The sequence below is a fragment of the Aythya ferina genome (genome assembly GCF_964211825.1).
Source record: "Aythya ferina genome assembly, chromosome: 1".
Lineage (NCBI taxonomy): Eukaryota > Metazoa > Chordata > Aves > Anseriformes > Anatidae > Aythya > Aythya ferina.
Window position 1 is genome coordinate 151766257 of NC_140296.1, and position 26882 is coordinate 151793138.

At 45.5% G+C, this 26882-nt stretch overlaps 1 protein-coding gene across 17 annotated transcripts in view; it reads right to left on the reverse strand.

Moving 5' to 3' along the window:
* The window catches only part of RBFOX2 (RNA binding fox-1 homolog 2), a 157711-nt gene that overhangs the window by 6797 nt on the left and 124032 nt on the right, over positions 1–26882 (reverse strand). For 4 of the 17 annotated variants that reach the window (XM_084502513.1, XM_084502516.1, XM_084502518.1 and 1 more), the window contains 8 exons: positions 21229–21321; positions 18405–18465; positions 15909–15962; positions 15661–15753; positions 14379–14511; positions 6215–6257; positions 1238–1326; positions 199–271 (listed from right to left, as the gene is read on the reverse strand). In XM_084502513.1, coding sequence (XP_084358639.1) covers positions 199–271; positions 1238–1326; positions 6215–6257; positions 14379–14511; positions 15661–15753; positions 15909–15962; positions 18405–18465; positions 21229–21321 — 639 coding nt within the window. The other 13 variants (XM_084502520.1, XR_014686647.1, XM_084502521.1 and 10 more) reach the window with 13 other exon arrangements.

The following is a 26882-nucleotide window of genomic DNA, read 5'->3' on the forward strand; positions in this document are numbered from 1 at the left end:
CCTATAACCCAGCTCCTTTCCTAGAGCACACAGACAGACACAGGAATGCAGAATGGGGAGCCAGCACTGCAGCTAAGGACCTCCTCCCTCAGTGGACAGGTATTTCTGGATAGAGTTTCGGTCCCTGATACACACCGTGAGCAGCTGATGCCCGTGCTAGGAATGAGAAACAGCACAAGGAAGAAAATCTCAACTTACCACAGCGCCAACTCCGTAGCTAGCGGCAGGGGCAAGGGCATGGTAAGGATCTGCTGTGTACACCCTGCCATAACTGAAGAGAGGGAGAAAACATGAGAGAAAAAAAAAAAAAAAAAAGTCACTTTGGAGGGGCAGAGAAACAGCCTTCTGACCACGGGCGATGGAGGAAGCAGCATGCCCTTCTACACACATGTATGCACACATGCACACACATGCACACAGGCAGCCCCTCTCCGCAGAGAGCCGATGGGCATGCTGCCATGCACCGTATGAGATGGGCAGGGACCGGCCTGCGAGGAGGAAGGTGGCAGAAGCCGTGAGCTCAACCTGTAGGAAAGAGGTCAGCGCCTTGGCGAGACGGTTAGTGCATCCCTTACCTCGAGCGATGCAATTTGGGAGGAGGGCGGCTGCTGGTGCTAGTGCTACTGGCACGGTAGCAGCTGCTAAGTGGAGAGCAGCAAAGGGGTTCTCCAGCATGAGGAGGGAGCATGAACTTTAACGCTCTGACATGCGCAGATTAAAGATCAAAACACAGCCTTACTGCACGGGAGATAACAAATCTTAAGGCAAGCACTCTGATGATGATAACCCTCTGCATTTACGCAGGACCACAGGTTAAAGCGCCCGAGAGTACTGGACGAGCTGAACCCTTCTTACTTCATGGATGGGGAGAGAAATGCACCCAGCGATGGAACGACCTGCTCAGAGTCACAGAGCAAGGAGCCAGCAATGCAAACCAGGTCTCTCAACTCTGAGGCCATAAGCACACTGCCTCCTGTGCCCAGAGAACCACCAGGATAAAGGAAGAGGCCAGGATTTGTGCCAGCCCACACAGACCGGAGGGCAACAGCGCCCCAGGAGCAGAGAGAGACAAGTCGTGCACTCGAATCTTTCACGTTGGGTTGTGCATGCAAGTGTGCACGTGCGAGTGCAAGTAAGACAAAGAAACGGGGAAAGTAGAAGTACTGTAATGGATCAATGCTCCTCGAACCTCCAAGCACAGCAAGCTAGCCCCCGGGGATGCCTCCCCCTTACATACCCATCGCTGTAAGCTGCTGCAGCGGCTGCAGCGGCCGTGGCTGCTGTTGCAGTAGCAGGCTGTGCATATCTGTAGGCTGCGTATCCACCCTGCAGGAGAGAAGAGAACTGACTTTACAGATACCTGTCCACCCACGCAGAGCCAAAAAAAAAAAAAAATTGAAAAAAGAAAAAAAGAAAGAAAAAAAAGGAATCACACACATCACAAGGAGAGGAAGTGTTTCAAACTGCATCAGCTCCCATGTCTTATCTATCACAAGCATCGCCCATTAACTCCTATCTCCCTTTGCTCTGAAGGACTAAGGAGGCTCCTCCATTTCCCAGTTTAGCAGAAGGAATAAACTGAAGTGAGCCTGGGCATGGTGATATCCCTGTAGGAAACTAAATTTGGCATGGAGGAACGGAAAATCAGAAGAGAGCTGAAATACTGTATGCAATGTAATTTTTATGTCCCCTTCCTCTTACGCTGGGGAAATCAGAGGTGGGCACTTTCTGTGAAGCATGTATTTTAGAAAGGGCATCATTCAGAGGAGCTCCTGCTTTTTTTTCTCCTTTGTCTCTTTTCTAAGCCTGGGAGACCCCAAAGGCTAGAATTTCTTTTGGTTCAGATGCATAAAAGCATCAATAGCCAGAGAAGCCAAAAAGCAATCAGTAAAAGAAGGTCAGAGAAGTCAATCTCTGGTGGTCTAAAGGGCTGCCAACAAGCAAATTGACACAGATACCAACCGGAGCATTCTCTTCTCCCTCAGAGTAAGAAAGAAACAGGTTGGGGGAAATTACATCTGAGCAGACCGTACTGCTGCTGCATTTACACCTACGTTACACATCTGTAGTAAAGCTCTTTAAAATGCTTACACTGGGAAGAGGCAGATCCTAAATATGTAGTTACAGCTGAGCTGGCAAAACATAAATCCTGGCCCAGAGGAAGGCTTGCAAGTGTCCTACCAGAATTCCCACCAACAGAGGAAGCCCAGGCTCAGCCCCACAGCTCCGTGCACCTCGCAGTAACGAGGGACGGGTGCCTGCCACCTCTCAGAGCGGGAGCTAAGGCTGCGTGGCAGTCACGACAGAGCTCTGAAGCCCAGGTTAGATCTTTCCTGACTGTATGCTTCTGAACACGTTTCTGTAAACTCTATGGGGGAGCAATGGTAAATGAACCGTGGCTTTGATTTGCCAGAAACACAATGAGCCATAAATAACATCAGAAAACTCCAGATTGCTTCTGGCTTTTTTTTTTTCCCTTTTAAGTGACATTTCAAGAGTTGGAAGGACCAGAAGGCAGGCTTATGCTCTTTACCTCCAGAATCAGCTCAAAATATCTCCACCGCTTTTTCCCCTATAAATCTTACGGCTGTATGTAACTAAGAGGACAAGATCAGCTCCACCGCAGGGCAGACTTTGTCTTGGCTCAGCAGTGCTGTTTGGGTCTAGACAGCCTTTAAAATAGAAGTCATGATTTTAACTTCATTTTGGTTGCCCTTGTGGGACTGCCCCCACGATGGCTTGCATGCTACCCCAAACATACCTGGGGATGGTTTCTTACTCTGGAGGAGAAAGACTTGCAGAGCTTTTAATCTTCTTGTCAATAGAAGAGAGTAAGCCAAATTATCACCTGTGAAACATCACCACATTGCTTGAAAGGAACGTTGTGTCATGGTTTTGTCCCCCTTACCTAGTGGTTTCAATCCCTGCCCTTCAGATTGATGTTCCGGGGAGGTTTTGGTTTCTTTCTGGCATGCTACTGCTGTGCCACCACTACCTCCACCTCCAAAACATGACAGAGACAAGGGGAACAAGGGGGCAATCCAAATGAAACCTTCACCGACCTCACCAAATTAGGAGCTTGTGGCGTTTCCTTAAGCTCGTGACCTTCCTGAACTCTTGGTGTGGTCTGTCACTTGGGCATGGCATGGAAGACATTTCCCCATGGTGCTGTCCTTCAGCAGAGCAGGCTGCTGCAGCCCCCCCCCGATTCCCACCCTCCTTCCCACCTACCAACCTACCAGCCACATTTCACATCTGAAGCCGTTCCAAACGTGACTGGCACAGGCCCTACACATGGCAGCGAGATGCAGTTTGAAACCAGAAAAGGGTTATCATGTAATTCTCGTTTAACTCACGTCTCTCGTAAAGGAAAACAAAACCAAAACAAAAGAAAAAGAGAAAAGAAAAAAAAAAAAAAAAGAAAAAAAGAAAAGGGTTGGAATCAGGTGTGGGAAGGGGGAGGGGGAGGGATGGCGTAACATTTATTAATCAAAATTAAAAACTAAGCATGCTGACATCTGGAGCTAGAACAACCAGCAAAGTCACCACGTTCAGACTCATATTGGCTAGTTTCTATCCATCCCAGCATTCTCTTGGGACAGCAGTTCGCCCTAGGCTCTACCACAAGCTCAGTGAAGTACACAGCCTCAAGTACTAGAGCGTGCAGCCACAACAACCTGCTATTACGGAAACAGTCAGTCACCACTGGAGTTAACATTCCAACCTCGACGACTCCCCGCAGCCTCCCGCCCTCGCCCCCCCGCCCCCGGGATGGCTCCCACCCTAGCCCTGTCCCACACCACGATGTTAATAATTATAACAAGCAATAACCCATCTGTTATATCAGAGAAGGGAACAGAGACTCCACTGAGAGATTTAGAGCGGGATGTTAACATTTCTTCAGTCGACTGCACAACAAAAGAAAAAGAAAAAAAAAAAAAGAAAAACAGAAAAAATAAATAAATAAAAAAAAAACAGGAGAAATAATTCATTGGAGAAATGAAGTTAAGAAATAGCTGACATGTGTATTGCTGTTTAACCATGCACTGATGCAAAATTGAAGCTACTGTTAATTTAAAAAAAATGTCACGGGATAGGGGTACACACTCCCGGGCAGGGCCGCTCAGCTCCAAGCGGCCTGCAAAGCCTACTCGTGTGTACTCCAAATAAAACCAAAAATGGGGATTATAATGGCCATGGTACGTTCCTGTCACAGGAGCAATGAGTGCGGACAGCTGGGGGATTTCTGAGACGGGAATGTGTTTAGCGTGACCAGCAGGTCCACCGAAACAGGGTGAAGGCCGGAGGAGGCCAGTTGCAGCGAGCACTCCTCCTGAGTCCACAAACGCTTTCACCAGGCTGTGCAGGTCACCTCACCCAGCTGACGCTCCTGTTCTCCTTAACCCGGGACCCAGGTGGGCTTCCCTCAATGCATCTCCAGCCCTACTCAGCCTGCCCAATGCCCCAGGTGCTTTCTCCTGCCCTCCCTGCTCACACAGAACTGTAAGTGGTAGGCAAAGCTCATCCGTCACCTCAGCTACAAGGTCCTACCGCCCCTAGTGATTTCTGATGCCACTCACTCCAGGTACTCTCGTTAAGTATGAACTGTATCAGAGTAGAGCATCCTCACCCAACATGAGCAATCGTGTTTCCCAATAAAAGAAGAAATAATTTTTAAAAGGCCCTTGGCTAGCTGCACCACGCTCCTCCAGACTGCAACAGAAGACACCATCGAGTGGCATTGTGCAAGAAATCCAGGACAGCTGCGCAACCTCCCCACTCCATCTATTTAAGTGAAGCCATCCCACAGGGACAGGTTTACCCGTCTAGGCTCAGTCTAAAATCTTTAGCCCTGTCTCAGAGGAGATGGATGTGTCTGAGCTTCTTGCGAAGACGTTAGCTCAGAGACATTTCTGTCAATGGGGACAGTTTAAAAACAGCCTTATGCATTTTTACTGGGCCAGTCGACAACCAAAAGGACTGTCTCAAACAAGACGGGCTCCTTCTGGTACAGTCTTTTGGATTGTGTGGGGAGCAGGTGAGAGAGGTGAACACAACTCGAAGTGCTGCTTATCCTAATTTAAGTTCTCCTTCTCTTGTTATCCTGCCGGTGTTGCTGGGGCTGTGCTGAACCCGTTTTCCCATGAGAACGTGTAGAGAGCCCGAGCCTATAGATCTCAATTGGCAAACAACCGGATTTGCTCAGGTGTTCACAAGAGCCCAAATTTCAAATGACTCTTCTGTGATATTATCATCCTTGGCTCATCAGTGAAGCAAGAAAACGTTTTTTTAATCCCTTCTTTAACATTAGCTGATAGCATTCTCAATAATGCGTTATTTCAGGGAAACAAACCTGGGAAAACAAGCTATATCGGAAGCTGCAATCCCAATTTAGAGCAGCATTCCAATTACTGAACGTGTTAACGCAAATAAATGAGCATGTAAAGGCTGCACAGTTCAGCACAAAATAAGTCCCATCTTCTCTTCTACTCTTTGTGTCCGTATTATCTGACAACGCAATGGGAATGTGAGGAAATCCAAACCTACAGCTTACTCTGTCGGTGTATCCTATGACCATAAGCTTCCCTTTTCTTCTTCCCTTGCTGCCTCAGGCAGGTGCACAAAGCGTGTTGCTGGCACCCTTTACTCGATGCCACGAGCATTCCCATACCCTCGGAGCAATGTGCAACTCATGGTACCAGTTGGACACATTTGGCCACCTGCCAGTTTAGACGGAGAGCCCGGTTTGGGGATCTTTTAATTTGTCATGACTTGAGTGTGCCTTCTCCACCCCTACAGTGCCCTAGAGCAGAAGTTAAGAAGCAGAGAGGGCCAGGACCGTTTCCAGTATTTTTGGATTAGCAGGGGTGGCATACGTGCACCAGGAATGAGCATGAATGAATTAAAAGAGGTGACAGGACAACAGCGTCCATTGCAGCAGGTGCTTCTACATGGTAATGGGACAAGCATGACCTTGTTAACCCTTCCGTTGAATTTACGTATACACAGTTTTCGAATGAAATGCCACTCGGTGTGAAATCTGGACACACGCCGCCCTGCTACGGCGGGGGCTTGGCTCACACGGGAGTCTGCGCTGCCCTAAAAAAGCCTCTGTTCCCATCTCCAATGTGGTGCTGGAATGGTTAGTATAATTCAGTTTTTTCCACTGCAATCCACAATCTGATCGGTTGGCAGGTCACACTGGCACTCCTACCTGAGGTATTTTAGCGCTAATGATTGGTTCCTGTAAGACTATTCTATAACAGAACACAGGAAGAGCAGTTCAAAAAAACACAGCTGTGGAAAGAAACAATCATACAAACAGCCCGCGGCGGGGCTCACCAGCCTTTTCTTTCCGGCGGATGCAAGCACGCTTTTCACAGGCAGGAGTGGTCTTCACACAGGTGGTTTGTTTTGTTTTGTTTTGTTTTGTTTTTGTTTGTTTGTTTGTTTGTTTTTTCTCCCCCCCCCAGCCCCAGATTGACCCCATTGTAGAGGAATGAGAACCCTTCTTAGGATCCGAAATGATGCCCTCTGCGGCCTGGGGCTGGTTGTTTTATGGATTCAGGTGTCCTGCCAGAGTGGGATGCATCCAACAAGAGGTGGAATGCCTTCTTCAGAGAAGGCGCGGCTAGCAGGATGGTTGCCCCAGGACAGAAAAAAGGAGTGAGGAAGAGGAGGAGGAGGAAAACGAGAAATCGGTGCGTAGTACTTATGCAGAAAAAGCAGCCCAAACTCGGGACATGTCCCCTTCATCTTGCCTACCGCTAACTACTCCTTCCTAGCTCAGGGTCATTTCCACCCTGAAGCCCTAAGTTTAATTTTCCCTCTAAACCAGCCAGGAAGGGCTAAACCTAACCGAAGAGCCCTCTGCCTTTCCTTCCACAGATCAGCACTGCACATCAGTGGGGCACGGGGATGCTGCACTCATTCTACATGTGCCAATGAGCAAATCGCTTGGAAGGGTAACTTCACATCAGGATTATGATTATTTTTTTTCTGAGCTCTGTTGGAGGGCAGCAACAACACAGGAAAACACAGCACCACCTCCCTGGATGAGCACCCTGTCCTGCCGTCCTGCTTTCTCACAGTGAGACCTAAACCACTGGAAGCAAAGTCGCCAGAAGGTCACCACGCAGTTTTAACCTGCCTTGGAGGCTCGGCTCTGCGTTACGTGATGCTACCACACGGCAGCACCAAGTTTTCTGGTGGGTTATGGGGCTTCTTCATTGCTGAAGTCCCTGTCTTTAAAACACGCTAGATAAGCATCTCCTCCCCATCAGCAATGGAAGCGCTGAAGGAGCTTTCTGAAAAGGGAGTAACCCCAGCCAGTTTTCCATTTCAACATGACAACCTTTTATATGCCATACTCTGAGGGAAGAGGCACTAAGCAGAAGGTATTGCTCATTTGCTTGCCTGCTGTAGAAAACTCAGTGGTCTGTCGAGCTAGCGTTCTAGGAGTGAGATGGGAGAACCCAAAACTCTCGTGTAGCCCTTGACAGCATTTAATACAGGAACACTTGATTACGCAGGTCAAATTTTGAGGGATGTGCACACACTGGCATACGTAAGAATGAAGAAATGCACCCAAAACATCTACGTGTAGAGAGTACAGCTTCTGACTGCTGTAAACTATGATGGGCAAAGTGCCTTTATAAGACCTGACCCTCCATATAAGCCAGGAAAATCCAACAGCTAATTCCATCCATTATCTTCAGTCTAACCCCTCAGGGTCCTCTTCATAAACGTCAGGAGCAGCAACTTCAAAGGAGCAGGGACGTGAAATCCATGCTGACAACCATGCCACTACCAATACAAAGCATCCGCAGCTCCAGAGAGCTATTACCTGTAACTTTGGGAGCTTTGCCAGAGCTAGACAAGGCCACAGGTTGTGATGGCAGTAGTGGACCTGAATATTTTGGCTACGAAGGGCACGCTCCTATCCCAGCTGCTCTGCAACAGCTCTCCATCGGAGAGGAAAACCGCTTTTCTTACTGGCCAGAGTCCCTCGATCCACGACAGCCACAACCCAGCTTTGTATACAGATGCCCTGGAGATCTGCAACACCGACTGGCTGGGTAGGACAAAGGCAATGACAGACAATGCCTCCTGGGGTATCAGAGCTAATTCCCAAACAGGAGGAGGCTGCTGACTTCTCTAACCGAACATCTCCATGTATTTGTACTTTACCTCTTCAGGGAATTGTAAAGAGAATCTAGCCTATTTAGGTACCATTTTGACTAGCAAAATGAGATGTCAGTTTTCACTCTAGCATCTCGGTCTCCATTTTTAATCAGTCCCAGTGCCTTCCCCAAAGGGATAATCTCCACGTCCCAGTGGCACAGGAACGTTTTTAAACATACAGCTTGCACTGTTTAGTGTGGGCTGCACAAATCAAACCTGAAAGGGCCCCAAGAGGGGAGAGAAAGGGGAGGGTGGAGGGGGAGAAGGAAAGGGAAGGTCTGAGGCTAAACCAGTCCTGTTATTTTTATATCCGAATTATGTAAACGAGAGAAGTGTTGAGAGAAATTTTAATTTGCTAATCATCTCTCAGGTTGATTAGTAGCAGTGTGCATGTGGGGGAGAGGACACCCAGTAAACTGACCCTGGCAATGATCAGGAAACCCAAAGGCTTAGGTCTTGCACCCAGGGGCAAGCGCAGTGACAGAGAAGCATGCTTGCATTCCTAAATATATAAATATATATATCCACAAGGAAGAAGAAAATTAAAGTAAATGATATTTTAAAAAAAAACCAAACCAAACCAAACCAAACCAAACCAAACAAACCAAAAAAAAAAAAAAAAAAAAAAAAGGCTGGCTTGTCAGGGGTTGGGGATGAGAAGGCTCCAGTGTGTGTACTTACATAGAGGTCAGCACCGTAAAATCCGTCCTGGTAAACCACACTGCAGAAAATCCACACAAAAACAAAAAAACAAAAAACAAAAAACAAAAGAACAGAAAACACATTCCGGTTATTGAGGACGGCAGCATGCACATGCGTTTTACACAGGCAGGTGATGTATGAATCCACAACCTGGGCTTTTGGCAGGAGCAAATCAGCAAGAGAATGTGTGTGCGCACGCACGCTAGACGGCTCCAAGTCATCTTCCATGGCATGCAAAGGGGAAGGGGCGGGCAGAGGGGGAGACAGTATGCGAAGGAGAGAGGGAGGGGAACAACCATGTTGTACAATAAAAATAGACTCGAAAAGATCTGATGTCCTGAAGAAGAGAAACAAGGGTTTAGAAACCTCCACTCTTTTTTTGTTGTTGTTGTTTTGTATTTTGTTTTTGTTTTTTTTCTCCTGGAATTGTTTTAAGTTACCCCCTACACACATGGAGACATGGGCTTCGTGAAGCGGGCTTGGAAATCGAGAAGCCCCTCAGAAGGCATCCCACAGGGGCCAGAATCACCTATGTCGGAAGCACGTTTCAGAGAGTTGGGTACGATTGTTTATTTGAGCTCCACGGGGCTGCTTGGCTTTGTTTCTGACATCCATACATCACCTGCTTTTTACCCTGCACATTAGACATGCGATAAGATTCGGCTGATCACACAAGCATGCAAAGTATTATTATTCAGCATCTTAAAGAACCGATGCAACACCTCCGGAAAAACAAGTCAATCAATTCTGATCAAAGTAAACACAGAGAAATGTAATTGAAAAGAAAAAACCAAAAATACCCACAATGCATTGCTTTCACAAGCAGAGATAATGAGCCAAAAAGGTTAGGTGACTGGTCCAAGGTCCGAGAATTGGAAGGTGCAGTGGGAGTCCCTGCTAAGTCACGGCATTTTCCAGAGCAGAGAGGAGCGACTGGGAGGGTTTCCATGGGATGGTGCCTTTTCTGGTTTAAGCCATTTGTTTTTTTTTTTTTTTCTTTCTCTCAGAACTTCAAGCAGCAAAATCGATAAACCAGAGCCCAGAGAGCCACCCTTACCAGAGCGTTTGCTGGCATAGGACTACGCAGCTTGCCTTGGGGACAGGGGTTGGGGAAGGATGAGGAAGGAAGACAGGGTACGCCCCCCACCCGTGTGCGTTCAAGCGTGTCCTTGGTACTGAGGGATTTCCTCTTGCTTTGTCCTCTGAACAGCTCTGCACAAACTCACTCAAGGCTTTAAAAAGCATCAGCCCCGCCATCTGCGATATTCGTGGACCTAATGTGCATGACTTACCAGAAGCATTAAGGAAAAAAGAAGGCATGGAGTGCTAGCTTTTCTTTTAATTATTATTTTTTTTTTACTCATCAGATGGAATGTGAAATGCTGCCAAGAGCCTGCCACCCTCAGACACCCACCTATTGTAAGGCACGCACGCACAAAAAAAAAGCCCAGCGTATCTTGCCAAAATTCTGCATGCTATTACTAAAAAAAATAAATAAATAAGTAAATAAAAATAAATCTGTTGCAGAGTTAGCTACTGCTTAAATAATTCAGTCTCGCTGTCTTCCCCAGGAAAAGTACACTCCATTCCCAATGGACAGAGCTATTGTTGTCTCCAAGAGCGCTGGGAGCAGATATGTAGATAGAGACCCTTGTTAGAGGAAGAGGGGAGCCACTTCAGCAGGGAGAAGCAGGCCATGAGATCATGTTTGTCGAAGCTAAATTTTGACAACCACATAACAAAGAATTTGGCTCCTGGGGCAGTGACTTACATTGCTGGGTTCTCTATCTAGGATCTGGAGTGTTTTAGCAGTGATACTCCACCTGCTCCTGCAGGAAAGGCAAATGCATGACAGAGGAAGTGACTTGGTTTATGAACAGGTTAGCAGTTTTAACAGTTATTCCAAACACAACCAGTTGGATTAATAAAAGCATTACCACATTGGATCAGGCCACTGTTCGTGTAACTTAGAATCCTGTCAGCAAGAGATGCTAGCATCAGCTCTCCAGAGAAAACTGCAAGGAACACTAGTAACATGTAAGAGGAAGGCTTCCTAAGTTCAAGCAACCAAGCACACATGCATCCTCTCTCCTTCAGTTGGGACCTAACTGATACCAACTGCCAGCGCTGAAATTCAGCAAGGTTTATTTACATGCTAAAACATCCACATTTGTGATTCGTAACGTTGGCAGAAGCTTCGCTTGAGAACCACAGAGACCATTCTGGTTACGTAGACTGACCAGAAGCGTAAAGCAGCCCCATCGAATCTCAGTGGCATCTGTGAAAAGCCCAATAGATGAGCTAAAAGACATCCACAAGAACCAGGCATATGCTGATTTTGTAAAGCAGCCATCATATCATTAATCGAGCTGTACCAACATTCGACTGTATTGTAAAAGGAACCAAAACCAACCAAACAAAGCAAAATAAAAGAACAAACAAACAAACAAAAAAACCCACAAAAATCACTACTGCCTTATGTCTAGTCTGACTTTTATCTACTTCTTTCAGTCAGAGAATCTTCTACATATTTACACTCCTAGACTAAATTACACTTTACTCTAACAAGCCTGCTCTTCATAGATGCACCTAATGAACATGAACAAGCCAATGCCTAACCTACAGTTTGAGAAATAAAATTGGTTGAGCTTACTTAGTTGGGAGAATTTTACAGTAGGCATGTTTTTTTTGTGTGTTTTTTTTTTTTTTTTAAAGGTTTTGATTTAATTCTTACAGCCTTTGGTCTGAAGTGCAATTTGTCAGCTTTCGTTTAGAAAGCACGGCCGCTGCAGATCAGGGCAATATTCCTGCACTGGCTTTAGTCACGCTGTAGACTAGAGGTTATAAAGCCTCCATCCTAGTATTGAATGCTGCCTCAGTTATACACTGAAGGGTGCATTTTGTGTTCTGAGGTCAGGCTTGGGTGACTATCTAAATGGTCTGAGCAATTGCTTTCTACTGTATGAATAACCTTCCCTGGATAAACATCCATGTCCGTACATACCCGTACGTACCTTTTACATATGTATTAGTAAATCTTTGCTTTAGATCCTGAAAAAAGCGTGTATTAAGAATGATACCATTTCTTGCACCTTCCTCTGGAGCATCTAGCACTGCAGATGCTGTCAAATATTATACACTAACCTGAACAGCCCTCAGGTCTGATCCAGCATGGCAATTCCAACAAGCTTTTATTATTATTCTACATACTGTATTTTTTGAATTCTGCTAAGCTCACACATTCAGGGGTACTGTTAATTTTTAAAATGTATTAAAGTATTAAAACATATTTTTAAAGTTTTGTGAAAATCAGTTCCTTCTACCAGGTTTGAGTTAACCTGCAGCTTACTTTACTGTCTTCTTCCACAAGACTCTAACCTCGATCATTCACGTGCTGCTGACAGATCTTACAGTGTCAGCTTCCCACTGGCCAGGAAGAAAGCAACTGATGCAGGATAAGGTGTCAGGAATGTGTGACTGCCCTGACTCAGGGGAGGTCAGCAGTGCCCACACAGAGCTGTGGCTGTCCTACAGGTTACTGCGACACAGAGCTGAACAGCACAATTTACATCATTCCCTAAGGAATCAAATTCCATCTACAAAACAGCACGTAGAGACTCCGACTATGATGACAATAAACACCAGAATTAGTTAATTGCATCCCAGTGGTTGGGATGAGGGGCAGCTCTGGGCCATTTCTGAAGGCAATTTGTTTACTGCTGTCCCGCAAGTATTTACTGGATAGCACACTGCCCATGAAGACATGAAATCGGTCAGCAGCGTCAGACAAACCCAACATAATCTAAGTAAATAGAGTCACAAGACAGTATTTGGAAGGGACAATCATTGGATCCTGGCCTATATTCCAAACAGAAATAAACCCTTTACAGGGGACTCAGGCTGGGTTTAAATCAAAGACAGGGCTCAAGTCCCTCCCGGTGCAGCCCTGGTGACAGCCTCTCCTAGGAATGATCTAGCTGCTATGCCCCGAGTGAAGCATGTGCCCCCCCTCCCTGGTGCAAGCGCTGCATATCCTCCTAGACGGCAGCACTTAGCTGTGCTTCTCTGTTTCACCGTGGAGCATTTCCCAATCAAACAGGGCTGGGTCATTTTTAGAGCAACAGACAGACAAGCTGCAGGTCAGAGGCTATGGTTAGAGGACGTACAATATGAACTAAGAGCAGCGGTACAGAGAGGTGGATCTACAAGTCCAGAAGAACCGCTCCATTCTGAAGGCCTGTGTGCTCAGCCAGGAGGTTTCATTTTAAGTCTCTGGGTGAATTAAATACAAACATTGCCAGATTTGTCTGAGAGCAAAGCTAGACAGATACGTGACCGCTGCAGCTTGCTTCCTTCAGCTTCACTTTAAATATCAAATGGACTCTAACAAGAAAGGGCTGCAGAAGCTCTCCCTGCTTCATCTGCTACAGAAGGCATTGCAAGCTTATCCGGCATCCATCAGGCCAGATCCTTACATCCTGTGTGGCTTCCTCCTCTCTTTTTATTAAAAGATTTGTCATTTATTTTCTTCCCTTTTGGGGCTAGTCTAAGGGGGGGTAATAAAAGGGTCAATCCATTTTTCCCTGTTGGAGGATTTGTCCCTACTCCTACTCTTTCTGAGAAACTTGCCTGGAAAATATGGCAAACAAAATTCCAGAGACAGGCAATATGAATAAATCATCAAAATCAAACAAAAAAAAAAAAAAAAAAAAAAAAAGAAAAAGGAAGGGATTTGCCGATGTATTTGTCACTCCATCACACTTAAACAAACAAAAATCCCCAAACAAAACCCACGTACAAACCTGGTTCCCTGTACTCTGAAGAGCAGAATACTCTTTTGTAACAGAATCTATTCCACTGCATTACTAGCAAAAAGTCAGAGGGCAGAGAAGTGTGCTGAGGCCACGCATTCACCACCGCTTCATACAACAGTTAGAAGAATGCTGCACTTTCGTTCTCCCTGTATCCCAAACACTCCCAACTTCAAATTAATGGACTTGATTAATCTTTGTTTTAAACCTTTTTAAACTGTCTCCAACAAAGAAAGCAAATCCATTGTGGGTAACTGGCTCTTCTGTATCCTACTGTCAGATGGTGAGGCATGAAGGTAATGGATAATATTCCTCATTCCTGGGTAAGAAAACCACAAAGGGAGCGCAGAGAGTACGAACTTTTCAGAAATCTTAGGCCTCTCTTTGCATCCTTCTCAGTAGCACTACCATGTATTGGGCCAATGGATGACAAATACCAGGCAGACGAATTGAGGAATTATGAGAAGGAGTACATCAGCACTTTAGGCTGCTGCAAGAACTGAGAATTGTTTCAGGCAAAATTTAGATTTGCCCCCGTTGGATGCCGTTGTGTGCAGAACGCTCTTGCACTTGCAATATCCCGCCTCTCACCATCCAGACAATTTTCGTTAGGTTTTTGTTAGCCAATTAGCTATTTGACACGGTTGTGCAGAGCACTCTGCTCTTGTGACCAGTGCTTACCCTGGGTAGGCAGGGATGGCTGTGGGAGGTACTGCCCGGACTGCCCCATAAACCGTCCTTCCTCGGCCCCTCAGGTGGGCTCCCCGAAATGCGGCTGCTGTGGTGGCTGCAGTTGGATAGGGGAAGCCTGGAACTGGAAAGACAGACAAGGTGGAGGGTGAAAAGGATCCGAGCTCCTGCCCAGGGAACAACCGCCTGCTTCAAACAAGGTGACACAATAGCTCCACAGCGGTGGGACGTTTTGCATCAATCCTGCAGAGGGGCATGCTTCTATCCCAGCAAGCATCGGATACATACGTCCTGCTACACCATGGCCTTCAGGGGAAGAGGGGTTGCAGAGAGGTTTGGCATGCAAGAGGTTAATGCTTCGGCATGCCTTGCCCACCACAAACAGGGTACAAATCCCCCCCTTCTGACACCGCCATGCAGTCTGGTTAGAGTCCGAGAAGCGCAGAGAGTTACTATCAATACAGCAGGCGGCTCTTCCAAAACTGCAGAGGCTCTTTAAAATAATTTGTCAAGAGGCCCTTAAAGTCAATCAACTTACATCAGTCTCTTCCCTCCTTTCCCCTCCCACTCTTTGCCACCCAATCCTCTGTATGTTCATTTTAAAGCCTGAAAGACAAGATAGCCCATATAACAGCAGCAGAAACTTCCCATAAAGTGCCAGCTTTCCGAGAGCCCCTCTTCACTTAAAAAAAAGCGTGACCAGGACCCGGCCCCACGCCTAACGGGGCCTGCTTCGTTACTCTTTAACGCTGGCGTGAACTGGCTCACGAGGAAACGATGGAAAGCCCTCGAGGCATCTGCAAATACTGTAAGGAGCAGATGCCCAGAAGGGAGCGAGTCGCCAGGCACGAACCCAACCCAGCGCGCGCCCAGGTGCATGCCACCGGGGGCCCTGCAGACTGGTGGTTTAACAGCGTGTATAATATGTACTTTGTAGGGATTTGTCCCTTGGGTTTCTTTCATTTCCAAGGGGCCGGGGTTGGGGGGTGGGGGGGGAAGGGGGGGAAATCAAGGGAATGGCCTATTCCTCGCACACACCCTCCCCTTGTTCTGCAGCCTCCTCATCGCTCAGAGCCCCATTCACCGGCACAGAAACACACTGCGGATGAACAAGTTACGGCCACTGCACGGTATAGGCTTGGGCTAGAGGTAAACTCCTTCCCAGCGAGACCCATCCTTTCAAGTATATATTATACAGACTGGAGAGAAGGGAAACAGGTCATAGTTAACTCAAGCACAGCAACAATACAGGGGGCCAATGGGGGCTACTTACTGATTAAAGGAATGTAAGTGTTAATACCCCCCCTTCCTGACAGGGGCACTGCGGCGTCATTGCCCAGCGAGACATCTGCTTGAAAGCTGGACGCTAATTTAATTTTAGAAAGAATAAAAAAAAAAAAAAAAAAAAAAAGAAAAAAAAAAAAGAACGTAAAAAGGTTATAAAGAAACAGCAAATTGAGAACATAAACAAACACCACTGCAGTTAAATGGCAGAAGTGGAAGTGTCTACTTAAGCTCTACCTGCATATAACTCAGGGCCGTACACCGCTCCAACCACAGGACTCAACTTCCAACCTGCAACAACAAAGACTGCAGTGAATGCCAAAATCTACACCAAGAGAAGGAGCAGGCAGCGTGGGGACGGGGGACAGTCTCTTGCATGCGCCCCAGCAGCTTCACATGCAGCAGCAGCAGCTCTTTCCCAATTTCAGCTTCACCTCAATCCCCCTTGGTGTAGATGGAGGCCAACTGCCTTTTTCTAATGTCAAGTTCTAGGGACGGGTCGCTGTGCTGGAGGGAACAGCCAAACGTCAGCTGATCCTCAGCAGGGCAAGCACGCCGTTGAGGGAATGCCAACTACCTTATAAGCATGTTTGCCACGAGCACCGTGCGACCCTGAATTCTCGGCCTGACCCTTGCTGTCAGCTCCTCCACGCGCCCAGGGGAACGCCGTGGAGCCAAAGCCTCTCTCTAAAGCCAGCGGCCCAGCCTCTCGTCCCAGGGAGGTCAATTCACACCCTTAAATCCTCAAATCACCGTTCTGCCCTGTTTGCTAGAGACCTAAAAAGCGCCGGTGATTGAGATTTCCTCGCTAACTGAACTACACAACTGTATCGCACAGAAGCAATTCACTCTGTTCCTCTCACATTTGTTCCTCTCCGTGTTATTTTAGCGTTTCCTGCCTTCTTTGTGCTTCATCTTTTCAGATGAAAGCCTTCCCAGAGAATCGGTTTTAATATCATCTGGATAATTGGCAAGAACTGAAAATCACCAACAGAAAAAATACAAGAGAGAACCCTTCAGGTCATCAAAGGCCTGCCACTGGAGACGGGGTCTGATGATAAATATGTTCCCCAGTCAGATCTAGAGACCTGTTATCTCCCCCACCTTTCTCTCTGGGGAGAGGAGATGGGTGTAAAGCTAACAACTTGATCTGGGCTGGCCTCCACAGAGCATGGAGAGGGACAGAGAGACCTCATCTGTTCAGCTAGCCATCACACAGGCATTTCCACTGAAATAAATCCATCCTCTTCCTCTCTGTCTTGATTTAGGAGTCCTGACACACTCGCTGCACTTTTACCACCCCTACCCAGCCCAGAAACCACAAGAACAACATTGTGAGCTGCAGCCCATCAGCACCACCCCTTCACGGGCTGGCAGAGCATCACTGAGAGATGCAACATGCTCCTCCACACGACTGGGCATGCTGCCCTGTACTGCCACCTCGATGGCAAAATACTGATGCAATGGTGGTAATAACAGGACTGGGATTAAACCCTCAATTTAACAGTGATTGTACCACTGCTTAGGCCTTAGGCCTGTGCCTTAGGCCTGGCCTAATACCTTTACGTAGTTTTAAAAGCAGACACTGTTGGTTGATAAAACAAAATACTCCTGCCTGTTATCATGTATCACCAGTTATTTGTTGACACCAATTTGTACACGTTTCTGTCCTTGCTTTCAAGACAATGTAATATGGCCGTGTTACCTTTTACTGCAGAATTTCCCAACTTTGCTCAAACACTAAAACTCAGAATCCCAGTCTTTCTGCTTGGCCCTATCCCTAATTTGTCCCTATCCCTAATTCCCCAGTTCTGTAACCAAAAAAAGATTATATGATTTGTCAAGAGCCACACAAGTCAGCAGCAGAGCCACAAATAAAATTTGTATCTTCTGACTTCTGAGTCTCAGGTGGAATCAAAACAGATTCTTGCACTAGCAACTACCTATGCTTAGCTTCCTGCATTGCTGTAGCTGTTCAGGAACATTTTCAGGCCAAGAAGAATTTTTCCTGCCTGGTTCAGGACAAAGACTCAAATTCAAAATGTGTATCAAAGCAGCATTCAGTTCTGTCAGCAGAAGAATGATTTTTTTATGCTATATGCGTCTATGCCATAGAAGTACTGCACAGACAGAAGAACCTAGATATCCCAGTGAAACAGGATTCTTCATTAACCAAACAACTTGGTCTTTCTCTATTGAGGTTCACTGGAAAATGGCTGAATACCAGACACAGCCTGTAACAACAAGTGAACGCACAAGCAGTCCAAGGCCTCTGCTTTCCCAGCTGCTTGGGGACAGTTGTACTTTTACTGCTAGAACCTAAACTGAGATATATCCAGCTCTTTAGATTATACTCCGTTTGTATTTAGGTATTTAGGTGACGGCCATCCCTCTGCAGACTGGCGCAGCATCACCTTGCGGCGGTGGCAGGTGACACATCAGACCTTGGGCTCCTTTTCTAGCTTGGCCACAGTGGGCATGTCACTACCCCTTTCTGCCCCAACTTCTCCACCTGAAAAATGGTAACCCTCCATAAACTCTTAGCTATACTGAAACCTAATGGTGTAGATTAGGGCTTGGGAGTTGTTTCTTGATTTTGGTGGGGGCTTTTTGTTTTGTTTTTTCTTCCCCTGAGGAGGTCCTGATGAAATACTATGACATTCCCTTCACCAGGAAGCTTTCGTCTTCCTTCCAACCTTTCAGCACATCACCAGTCCCAACAGTCTCTCTTACCATTTGCGTATGGTGTGACCATCTTCTTGTTGGTCATCACTCGCGCTGTGGCATTGTTAACCTAAAAGCAAGAAAGGGGAAGGGGAGGAGAGGGGAGGAAGCAAAGGACATTAGGGAAAATGATGGAAAACTCTCAGCTATCTCACACACACACACACACACACTATACTTCTCTGAGCAAAAAAAATTAAATAACTAATTTTACAAAAATGCAGTTATTTTAAAATTACTTTTAACAATTGCCATTTATTTTTTAACCATTACAGCTAAACATGGCATTTAAAAATTATGCATTAAACAAAAGGCCAACAAGAGTAACGTGCAGATTCTCAGACACCCTGCCACCCCTTGGCGCCTGTGGTTATTCCAAGCTCACCCATCTCAAGGGCAAAACCTTGGTGATTTCTGTCCAGGCTCTGTTTGAGTGGCAGCGACCACATTTGCAGCCCAGGACAGGGAAACTGAAGCAGGTGCTGCACAAGCTGACCTGTTCCTCACGCTCACCGCTGGGCTTGGGCTCACAGGTCGCAGGCAGGTTGACCGCTTAGACAGGAAACCTGGAGTCCATCAGCTTTAGATTTGAACTGCCAAGGTTTGAGGAGGTTTTAGGAATGCCCCCAAAGTGTTTGGACAGTCCTCGTTCACCAATTTCCTCCCTATCACTCTCAAATCTTTTTCCAAATTGTTTTATCCCCCCGAGACACAAATCTCTGGGAGCAAAGAGAAGAAATGCATAGTGGAAGAGCTGAGTCTGTTGTTGTTGTTGTCGTTTTATGGTGCCCTCCACCCTCTTTACAGAGCTCTGCATCGTTCCAAGCGGTTTGATTGCTCAAGCAAGTGGGGTGTTACCACAGAGATGGTGCTGATAAAGAAAAGATGGACCAGTTCGGAAGCCAAGTTACTGCAGCCCCGTGTCAGACAGCCTCAAAGTTCTTGCAAGGAGGGTGAAGTTTTATCCAACATCAATAATTTATCAAAGCACATGCCAAATGGGAACTCAGGCTAGGGTTAAGAAGGAAAAAAAAAAAAAAAGAATACTATAAAAATCAAAGCTGCTCTAGGCCCTTGAGGCTTATGGAAAGGTGAGCGTACGCGGGGTGGGGAATCTGGAACTACATTTACTCTTGCTTCAGCCCCAAAACGATAGAAACATTACACATTTAAAAAAGAAAGAATGGGAAACAACAATGATGAGACTGAGAGCATGCAGTTAAACACACACAGATAAAAGAAAAAAAAAAAAAACCACAATTGATTCAGGGGTGGGGAGGGAGGAGGGAGGAGATAGGGTCTCACAGACAATCATTAAGATGGAGCGAGTGCCTGAAATCAGCTGCTACAGCAAAGTGCAACACAAGCACTTAAAGGAAAAATTGCCAGAACCGATCAGAAACCACCAGTCAGCAAAGAGACCAACAGCTGCATTTAACCGAGTAAAGAAAAAAAAACGGGGAGGGGAGGGAGAGAGAAAGAAAGAAAGGAAAGGAGCGGTAACAGCTACAAACAGGTCTCAGAAAGAGAGAGCGGCAGAAAGAAGGGGCAGGAGAGAGAGGGGAGGAAATGGGTGCATTAATAAAAACCAGCCAAACTGGAGTTCAGTAACTCTGAGTAAGATGTGCAAGGGGAAATCACCATGAAGTCAGTAATCAAACAGCTCAGACTGCTACAAAACGATATGTACATCCAAAGTCCAGGCGGCATTACTCAACAGCGTTGAAAATAAAAGGGGGAGAGGGAGGAAGGAGGCGGGTGGGGACAACAAGTCAAATCACATTTTGTAGTGTTAATGTGAGATGGCAGATGGATTTTTTCTTTCTTATTTAATTTCGTTCTTTTTTTTTTTTTTTCGTAATTTTAAGAAAAATTAAAAAAGAAAAAAGAAAAAAAAGCTTCTTCTCTAGCGCTTTCGTTTCACTTACCGCCAACTCGTACCATCGCCAGCATTGTGTATAGTTACCATGGAAAGAGTGAGTCAAGTGGAGGGCCCTAAACCCTAAACCATCGAAAAGGGAAATAAAAAGAAAAAAAAACAAAAAAGAAAACAAAAAAAAAGCAAAATATGCAGACATCTTACTCAAAATGGCGGCTTTTTTTTTTTCCGTAATTTTCATATTCGATCAATATTTGCACTTTTTTTTTGTTGTTGTTGTTCGTTTGTTTTAAGAGAGAGGGGAGAGAGGGAAGGGCCAGTTAGCCTTCACCACAGTGGAACACCAAACTGGCCAACGCCACCCCTTTAGGACCAAAGCGAGAGCTAGAAACGTTTAAAGACCGGCTCCCACCGTGACCCGGAGCCCTTCTGCCCCGCCGCCCTCCCCGCCCGCCGCGGGCATCGTCTCACACTTGCGTGGAGGAGAACTGGCCTCGGAGGAAAGAGAGGAGACTGGCTGGCCCCCTGCTTTCTGTGCGGACACAGAGTTAGAAGTCGGACAGTACTCTTTCGGTTAGTGTCGTTCAGGCCTGCTAACAGGAGATCGGAGCCTCGCAAACTGAAGCAAAGGAAAAAATCAAGACAGCAGAAGGGCAAAAATTTGGAGTGGGTGGGAAAAAAAGAAAAAAAAAAGAAAAAAAAAAGAAAAACAAAAAACAACTCAATAAAAGGAAACGGAAAAGAAAAAAAATATATACCCAAAACAACAATAAAAATATTTCGTAAAGGGGGGTAAACTTTTATACATTTCAGTGCAGGGAGGTGAAGGACACAGACACAAACACACACGCACACACGAGACTGGGATCCAAATGTGAAATAAGTGAGGCAAGACACAAAAAGAAATCAAAAGAATAAATATAAAGAAGAAATTGAATTACTGAAGACATGCACCTCGATTTTACGGCCCTCTACCACGGTGCCGTGTAATTTCTCCCTGGCCCTGTCTGCATCAGCACTATTCTCGAAAGTTACGAACCCGAATCCCTGCATGCAGCGGGAGAAGGGGGGAAAACATGCACATCGTTATATATTGAAATACTGATCTCTAGGTAAATAGAGAAAAAATATCACAGTATGAAATCGACATCAGCACAACTCAGCAATAACCTCCTAGAGTCACATTGTTGGTTCATGCATGTTTCGTAAATGAAGGAAATCAAAATTCAATAAAATAAAGGAACTGTAATCATAATAAGAATAATAAGAGTAATTAAAAAAAAAAAAAAAGAAAACATAAAAGCAATTGAGGCCAGACCAAAAAAGAAGTACAAAGTTACTCGAGACAAATTTTTTTAAAAGTGTTTTTTTTCTTTCTTTTTTTTTTTTTTTTTCCTTTTTCAAGCTGGTTCGGCCCACGTGGGGCTCCTGCCCTCTCTCTCCCTGACCATGAAGACGCACGCGGTGCCGACCCCACCAACCCCCCGGCCACGGTACAGGCCATCGGCACTGAGCAGCACTTGGTCCTCTTGAGCAGCCGCTGCGAGAGAGAGCAGCGAGCTGAGTTCAGGCCTGGCACCGGCAATCCTGCGAAGCTTTGGGCAAATCAAAGCCTGAACCTTGCTTTTCCCACCTGTAAAACGGAGACAATAATAATTACCTACCTTGGAGAACGGCTGAGAGGAAGGGCTGTGTGTAAAGCATCCCTTGCAAGCTCTTCAGGGAACAGTTCATGGCTACTCCTACGCCTGTAACCTCCCTAATAACACATGGGGAGGGCTTCTAGGCAGCACCAGATGAACATCACCCAAGGTGAAGGTTTACGGTACTATGTAGTGGTCTAGTTTCAAAATTTTCCTACCTGTAAGCACCACGCTGGTCTTGAGGGTTAATCTAAACACCTAAATGTGGATCTATTGGTAAATATCTTTTCTTTCTGGTGTTTCTGCCCTACTGCTGCCTCCCTCACAGCCTGCCACCCAACTCGCTTGGCTTTGTTCTGAGATGGCAACCTCTGCGCTGTGGATGACGAATCTCTGCCTAGAAACACTATGAAGGCTGCAAAAAAAAATAATGTGCCCTGCAGGGTGCAGCCACAAAAGCTTGGAGACTACCAAAACGTCCTTTATTAGAGGGATTTAGGTTTGCTGAGCCCATGGCGGCACATGCAATGCTCCCATCCCACATGCTGCCATCAGTTCATGCGGTCACGTAGGAGGGCAGGGGAAGAGATCATGCTCACTTCCACAGAAGTGGGAGCACCGATGGTCAAGCAGAGCCAAGAAGACCGAGGGAAGTAGGAATTAGCTGGTAGCAAAATGTATTTTACTACAGACAACCACGAGGAGATACTCTTCATGCCACTGCAGGGAGCGGAGCCAAGCGAAAACTCAGCGACACTCTGTGTTTAGGGTACCTTAAGAACAGGAGGAGGAGAACTGGCTCCTGGCTACAAGGCAAATACCACTCTAATGCACAGGCAGCAATCTCTGCTGTCGCAGGAGGAGGGAGAACAAAGCCTGCATTTGATGCAATGGAAACTCCTGATGTTGAGCAGAGCACTAGGTAAGGCGAGCGACCCAAAGCACTGGCATGCTAGCCTGGCAGCCCCCTGCATGCAGCTCAGGGTTGGCATGCGTGGACCCCCAAAAACCAGCATCTGGATTTCCAGGCACTGTTAGCAACAAGACACAAGCAAGCTGTCGTTCTCTAAGTGCTTTTTTAAGGTCTGTACAATAGTAATCTTGGAAAGCCCCTTTGTGCATGCTGGCCTTTATCATCCACAGCTAGGTTTCCAGCACAAAACTATTATATATTTGTAAAATGTAGGGGTTTTTTATTATTATTATTATTTTCCTCTAGAATCAGCAATAACAAAAACTCCCTAGCTAAGTGTTGTCTCATATTGAAATCAACAAGAACTCTCCTTTGGGCACCAGCCCCCTAATCTAAAACTTGGGATAATTTCATTTTGTCAGCTTAAAACATAAAGGCTATACAAATAACAAACCATTGCCTTGTTCTGAACAACATATATGTTTTCAGCAGAAATCAATTAAAATCTGAGCTACAAGAGATCAGGGCTAATAAATCAGTCCAACCGCATGCAGCTGTCAAGCAGGTTGCATGGAACTGATGGGGGGGAGTGTAATAGCCAAGCTGATTATGAAGGGACAGTGTATTTTATCTGCTTCAAAGAACCCCTACAGAGAAAGGGAAGACTGAGAAATAGAGTAACACGTTTCCCTCTGTTCGATATAATGGGGAAAAAGCATCTTGAAAAAGGTTTGGGGAGGAGGGGAGGTACAGACTGCAGCAGCAATCTCTATTTCCCTCTTCTCTTTTGACATTAAAATTTCTGTTTGTTCTAGTCAATCCTGCAGAGCCTGAATGAGATTTATGTCTTCTGTGATGCTGTGAACTGAAAGCTGGAGAGCAGAGGGAAGGTAATTTTTTAGACATTAGCCTGTGCAGACTAGAACCAAACTAAGACTATTTTAATTCACATTTGTTTGCAATGAATGAAGTCTGTATGGGATTTTAATAGATTTTAACAGATTATCGTCAAACACCTTTAAACTGATTTTGAATTTTCCGTGTTTTTAATAAGTTAAATCAAGAAAGGCTACAATCCGCATGCAGACTATCCAGGAATAATTAACAATGTGAACTAAAACGGAGTTAACTTGATTCTGAACAACTTAACTAATTAACCAGAAGTTTTGTTGTACTGACAGATCGGTCCTCGGCTTATGCAATGCTTTGTTGAAAACCATTTCATGTCAACGCTGAATTAACACTTCACATAGCTGACTACGATAAGAGTCAATATTTGTGTCCGCTTGGTTAGTCTTCTTAATGCAACCCTTTGACATTCAAATTTTCAATCAGGAAAAATAGGTGAGCCACGCTTGACATTTCTATTATTTCTAAGTTTAAAAGCTAGCAATTAAATACACATATTTTTGATGTGGGAGAGAAAACAACACATACATATATTTTTAATTCCTTCTCACAGATGACCTGCAAAGAACAGGGATTAATTTGTACCCAAATACATATACAACAAGCAATTCTCAGTTTTCCCTCCCAAGGTTGGCTTGCCCTTAAAGAAAAATAAATTAAAAAGGAGGCAGATAACCAGTATTTGCTAGCTCAGGTCTACAGCAAGCACTGGTTTGCCCCACAGTACTAGATATGGAGCCAGAGGAAGGGAAGATACAATCCTGAGTTAAGAAAAAAAGACTTAACGTTTCTAGAGTTTAGTTTATACAAATAACTCATGTTTAATAAGACTGTTATGATAACAAGGCTGAATTTTTCAACATTTCCCCCTCCACCGACTGCCAGAAACTTCTCCCAGGCAGAAAATAAATGTAAACTTCAACGTACCCCACAAACACTAAATAAACCCTGCAAAAAAAATTTAGGACTTATGAGTAATTTGCAGGGCCAGACTAACCCCCTTTTTACCCAAAGGTTTATTCAAAGGGCCTGAAGAGACCGAGTAACTGTCACCCTTTTAGTCTGGCCTCAGACTCTGCAATAAATAACAAGCAACATGATGAGCAGTGTAAAAAATAAATAAATAAATGTATATAGAGAGAGTATTTGAACGTTTCCATCTCTGAAGAATGAGAAAGAAAATTTACCATGTAACCGTAAAGGGAGAAATCAAAAGCAGACGGTTCTCCTGGGTGTGGCCAGAACACAGAAATTAAACAAAAAAAAAAAACAACAAAAATATAAAATAAAATAAAATAAAACAAAAAACAGAAAATAAAAACAAAGGAAACTAAACAGAGCCCCTTGAAATCCATGCATTGTTAACCCTTTGTTTGTCATGGAGTTTAGACAGTCACCTCAGCAGCAGCGTCTTTGCCTTGTACCCCTAGAGCACGCAGCCAGCAATGGGCTTTGCCTTCCTCTACTGCTGTGCTCTTGAGTTGTTGGGTTGTGTTTTTTTTTTTTTAATTTATTCCCCCCACCTTTGCTTATAAACAAACTTTCAGGAGCCTGAAAAAATACGGCCAAGGGGCAGAAGTTTAGGCTACCTGTTTCCAAGGCGTTTGAGAGAGGAGGAAGGTTTCAGCTATAATCCACCTGAGATGAGCAGGACTGGGTGCACCGATGGGAACGCTGCCCGAAATTCAGAAGCACATGGTATCAGAGGCACACAGTCACTTCATACTGGTGTAAATTAAACAGTGTAAACTGAGGCTGCCATCGTTTCAGCAGCCCTTCCAGCTCCCCTGTGCTGCTCCGGGGGCATCAGGCACGGATGCACAAAGCATCCACCCAGCTGCCTACCTGTGCCGTCTAGTGAAACAGATGCAGGAATTACTCTGGCTAAAGAAATGCAAATAAATAAATAAATACATCCCTTTTTTTAAAAAAAAAAAATCCAAATAAAAAAATCAACAGCAGGGCTATTTTTAAGCTGGATCACTTCCCCGATCCAGCTTGTTGCGCCGCTCCACTGCCAATCCCTCCTGCAAAAACCGAGAAGGGGGCAGAGGACGGGGCTGAATGGTGGGATTGCAGCCAGGGCTGCGAGCGCTGGTGGCTCTGGATCAGCTCCAGCCAACTCGGAGCAGAGGTCGTGCAGCCCCACAATTTGCTGGTTGTGTGCTCCTCCTCCTCCTCCTCCTCCCCTTCATCCGACAGGGAGTTCACCTTGCTGTGTGGTCAGCGAGTTCAACATGCTAAACCAGCAGAAGATGAGCTCTTGCTTCTACTTCTCTCTCCCTGCTGGATTTTTTTTTTCCCTTTTTTTCCTTTTTTCTTTTTTTTCTTTTTGCTAATTTGGCGCCCTGAATTCAAGTCCCTGCACAGTGACACGAGCACCACGAGGAAGGTGCCCCTTCCCACAAGGAGCAGCAAATCGGCTTACGCTATCACTCCATCAACCTCAGCCTTAACTACTCAAATTCAAGTAAACCAGTTCACCGTGTATGGACAAATTTAACTCGTTAATTTATTAGTATCACAGAGTTGAAGGTGACCAAGGCAATTCACCGTTCTTAACTAAACTAGGACAAAAGGTCAGGTCTCCTGCAAACCGTGAGCATTATGAAGGGATTTGGTGACCTGAGAAAGTGACACTGCTTTATGCCTAATTTGTTATTAAGCCTCTTTGTGTTAATAACTTTATCTGAATTTCTGGCTCAACTGATGATATCTGAACAAAAATTACAAAAATAGAATTAAAGTGAAAACAGGCCCTCTAGAACAAGGAAAGATACTTGTTTCCCTGAGTAGAAACTAAATTCAGGACAGGGTGGCTCTCTCAAAGCACCTAATCCACTCCAAGAAGACATAAATGCACATGGCACGCATACGGTCTTTTAGGCAGAGTTATTCAAACCTAAATGAGTATTATTAACCTGCAGTTAACTGCAAACATGAAGACTTAAGTGCTTCCATACAGCCTTCTGCACAAGTTTTTAGTTACTTTGGGTTTCTTGATGGACCTCCACTCACTAATGGATGGAATTTCCTTGTGAAGACTGGACGTAAGCCACTACACAACCAATTCTTCAAGCAAACGTGAAGCACTTCTAGATGCTTCAGTCCTGTACAAAAACCTGGAGACCATCCTCCTTTTT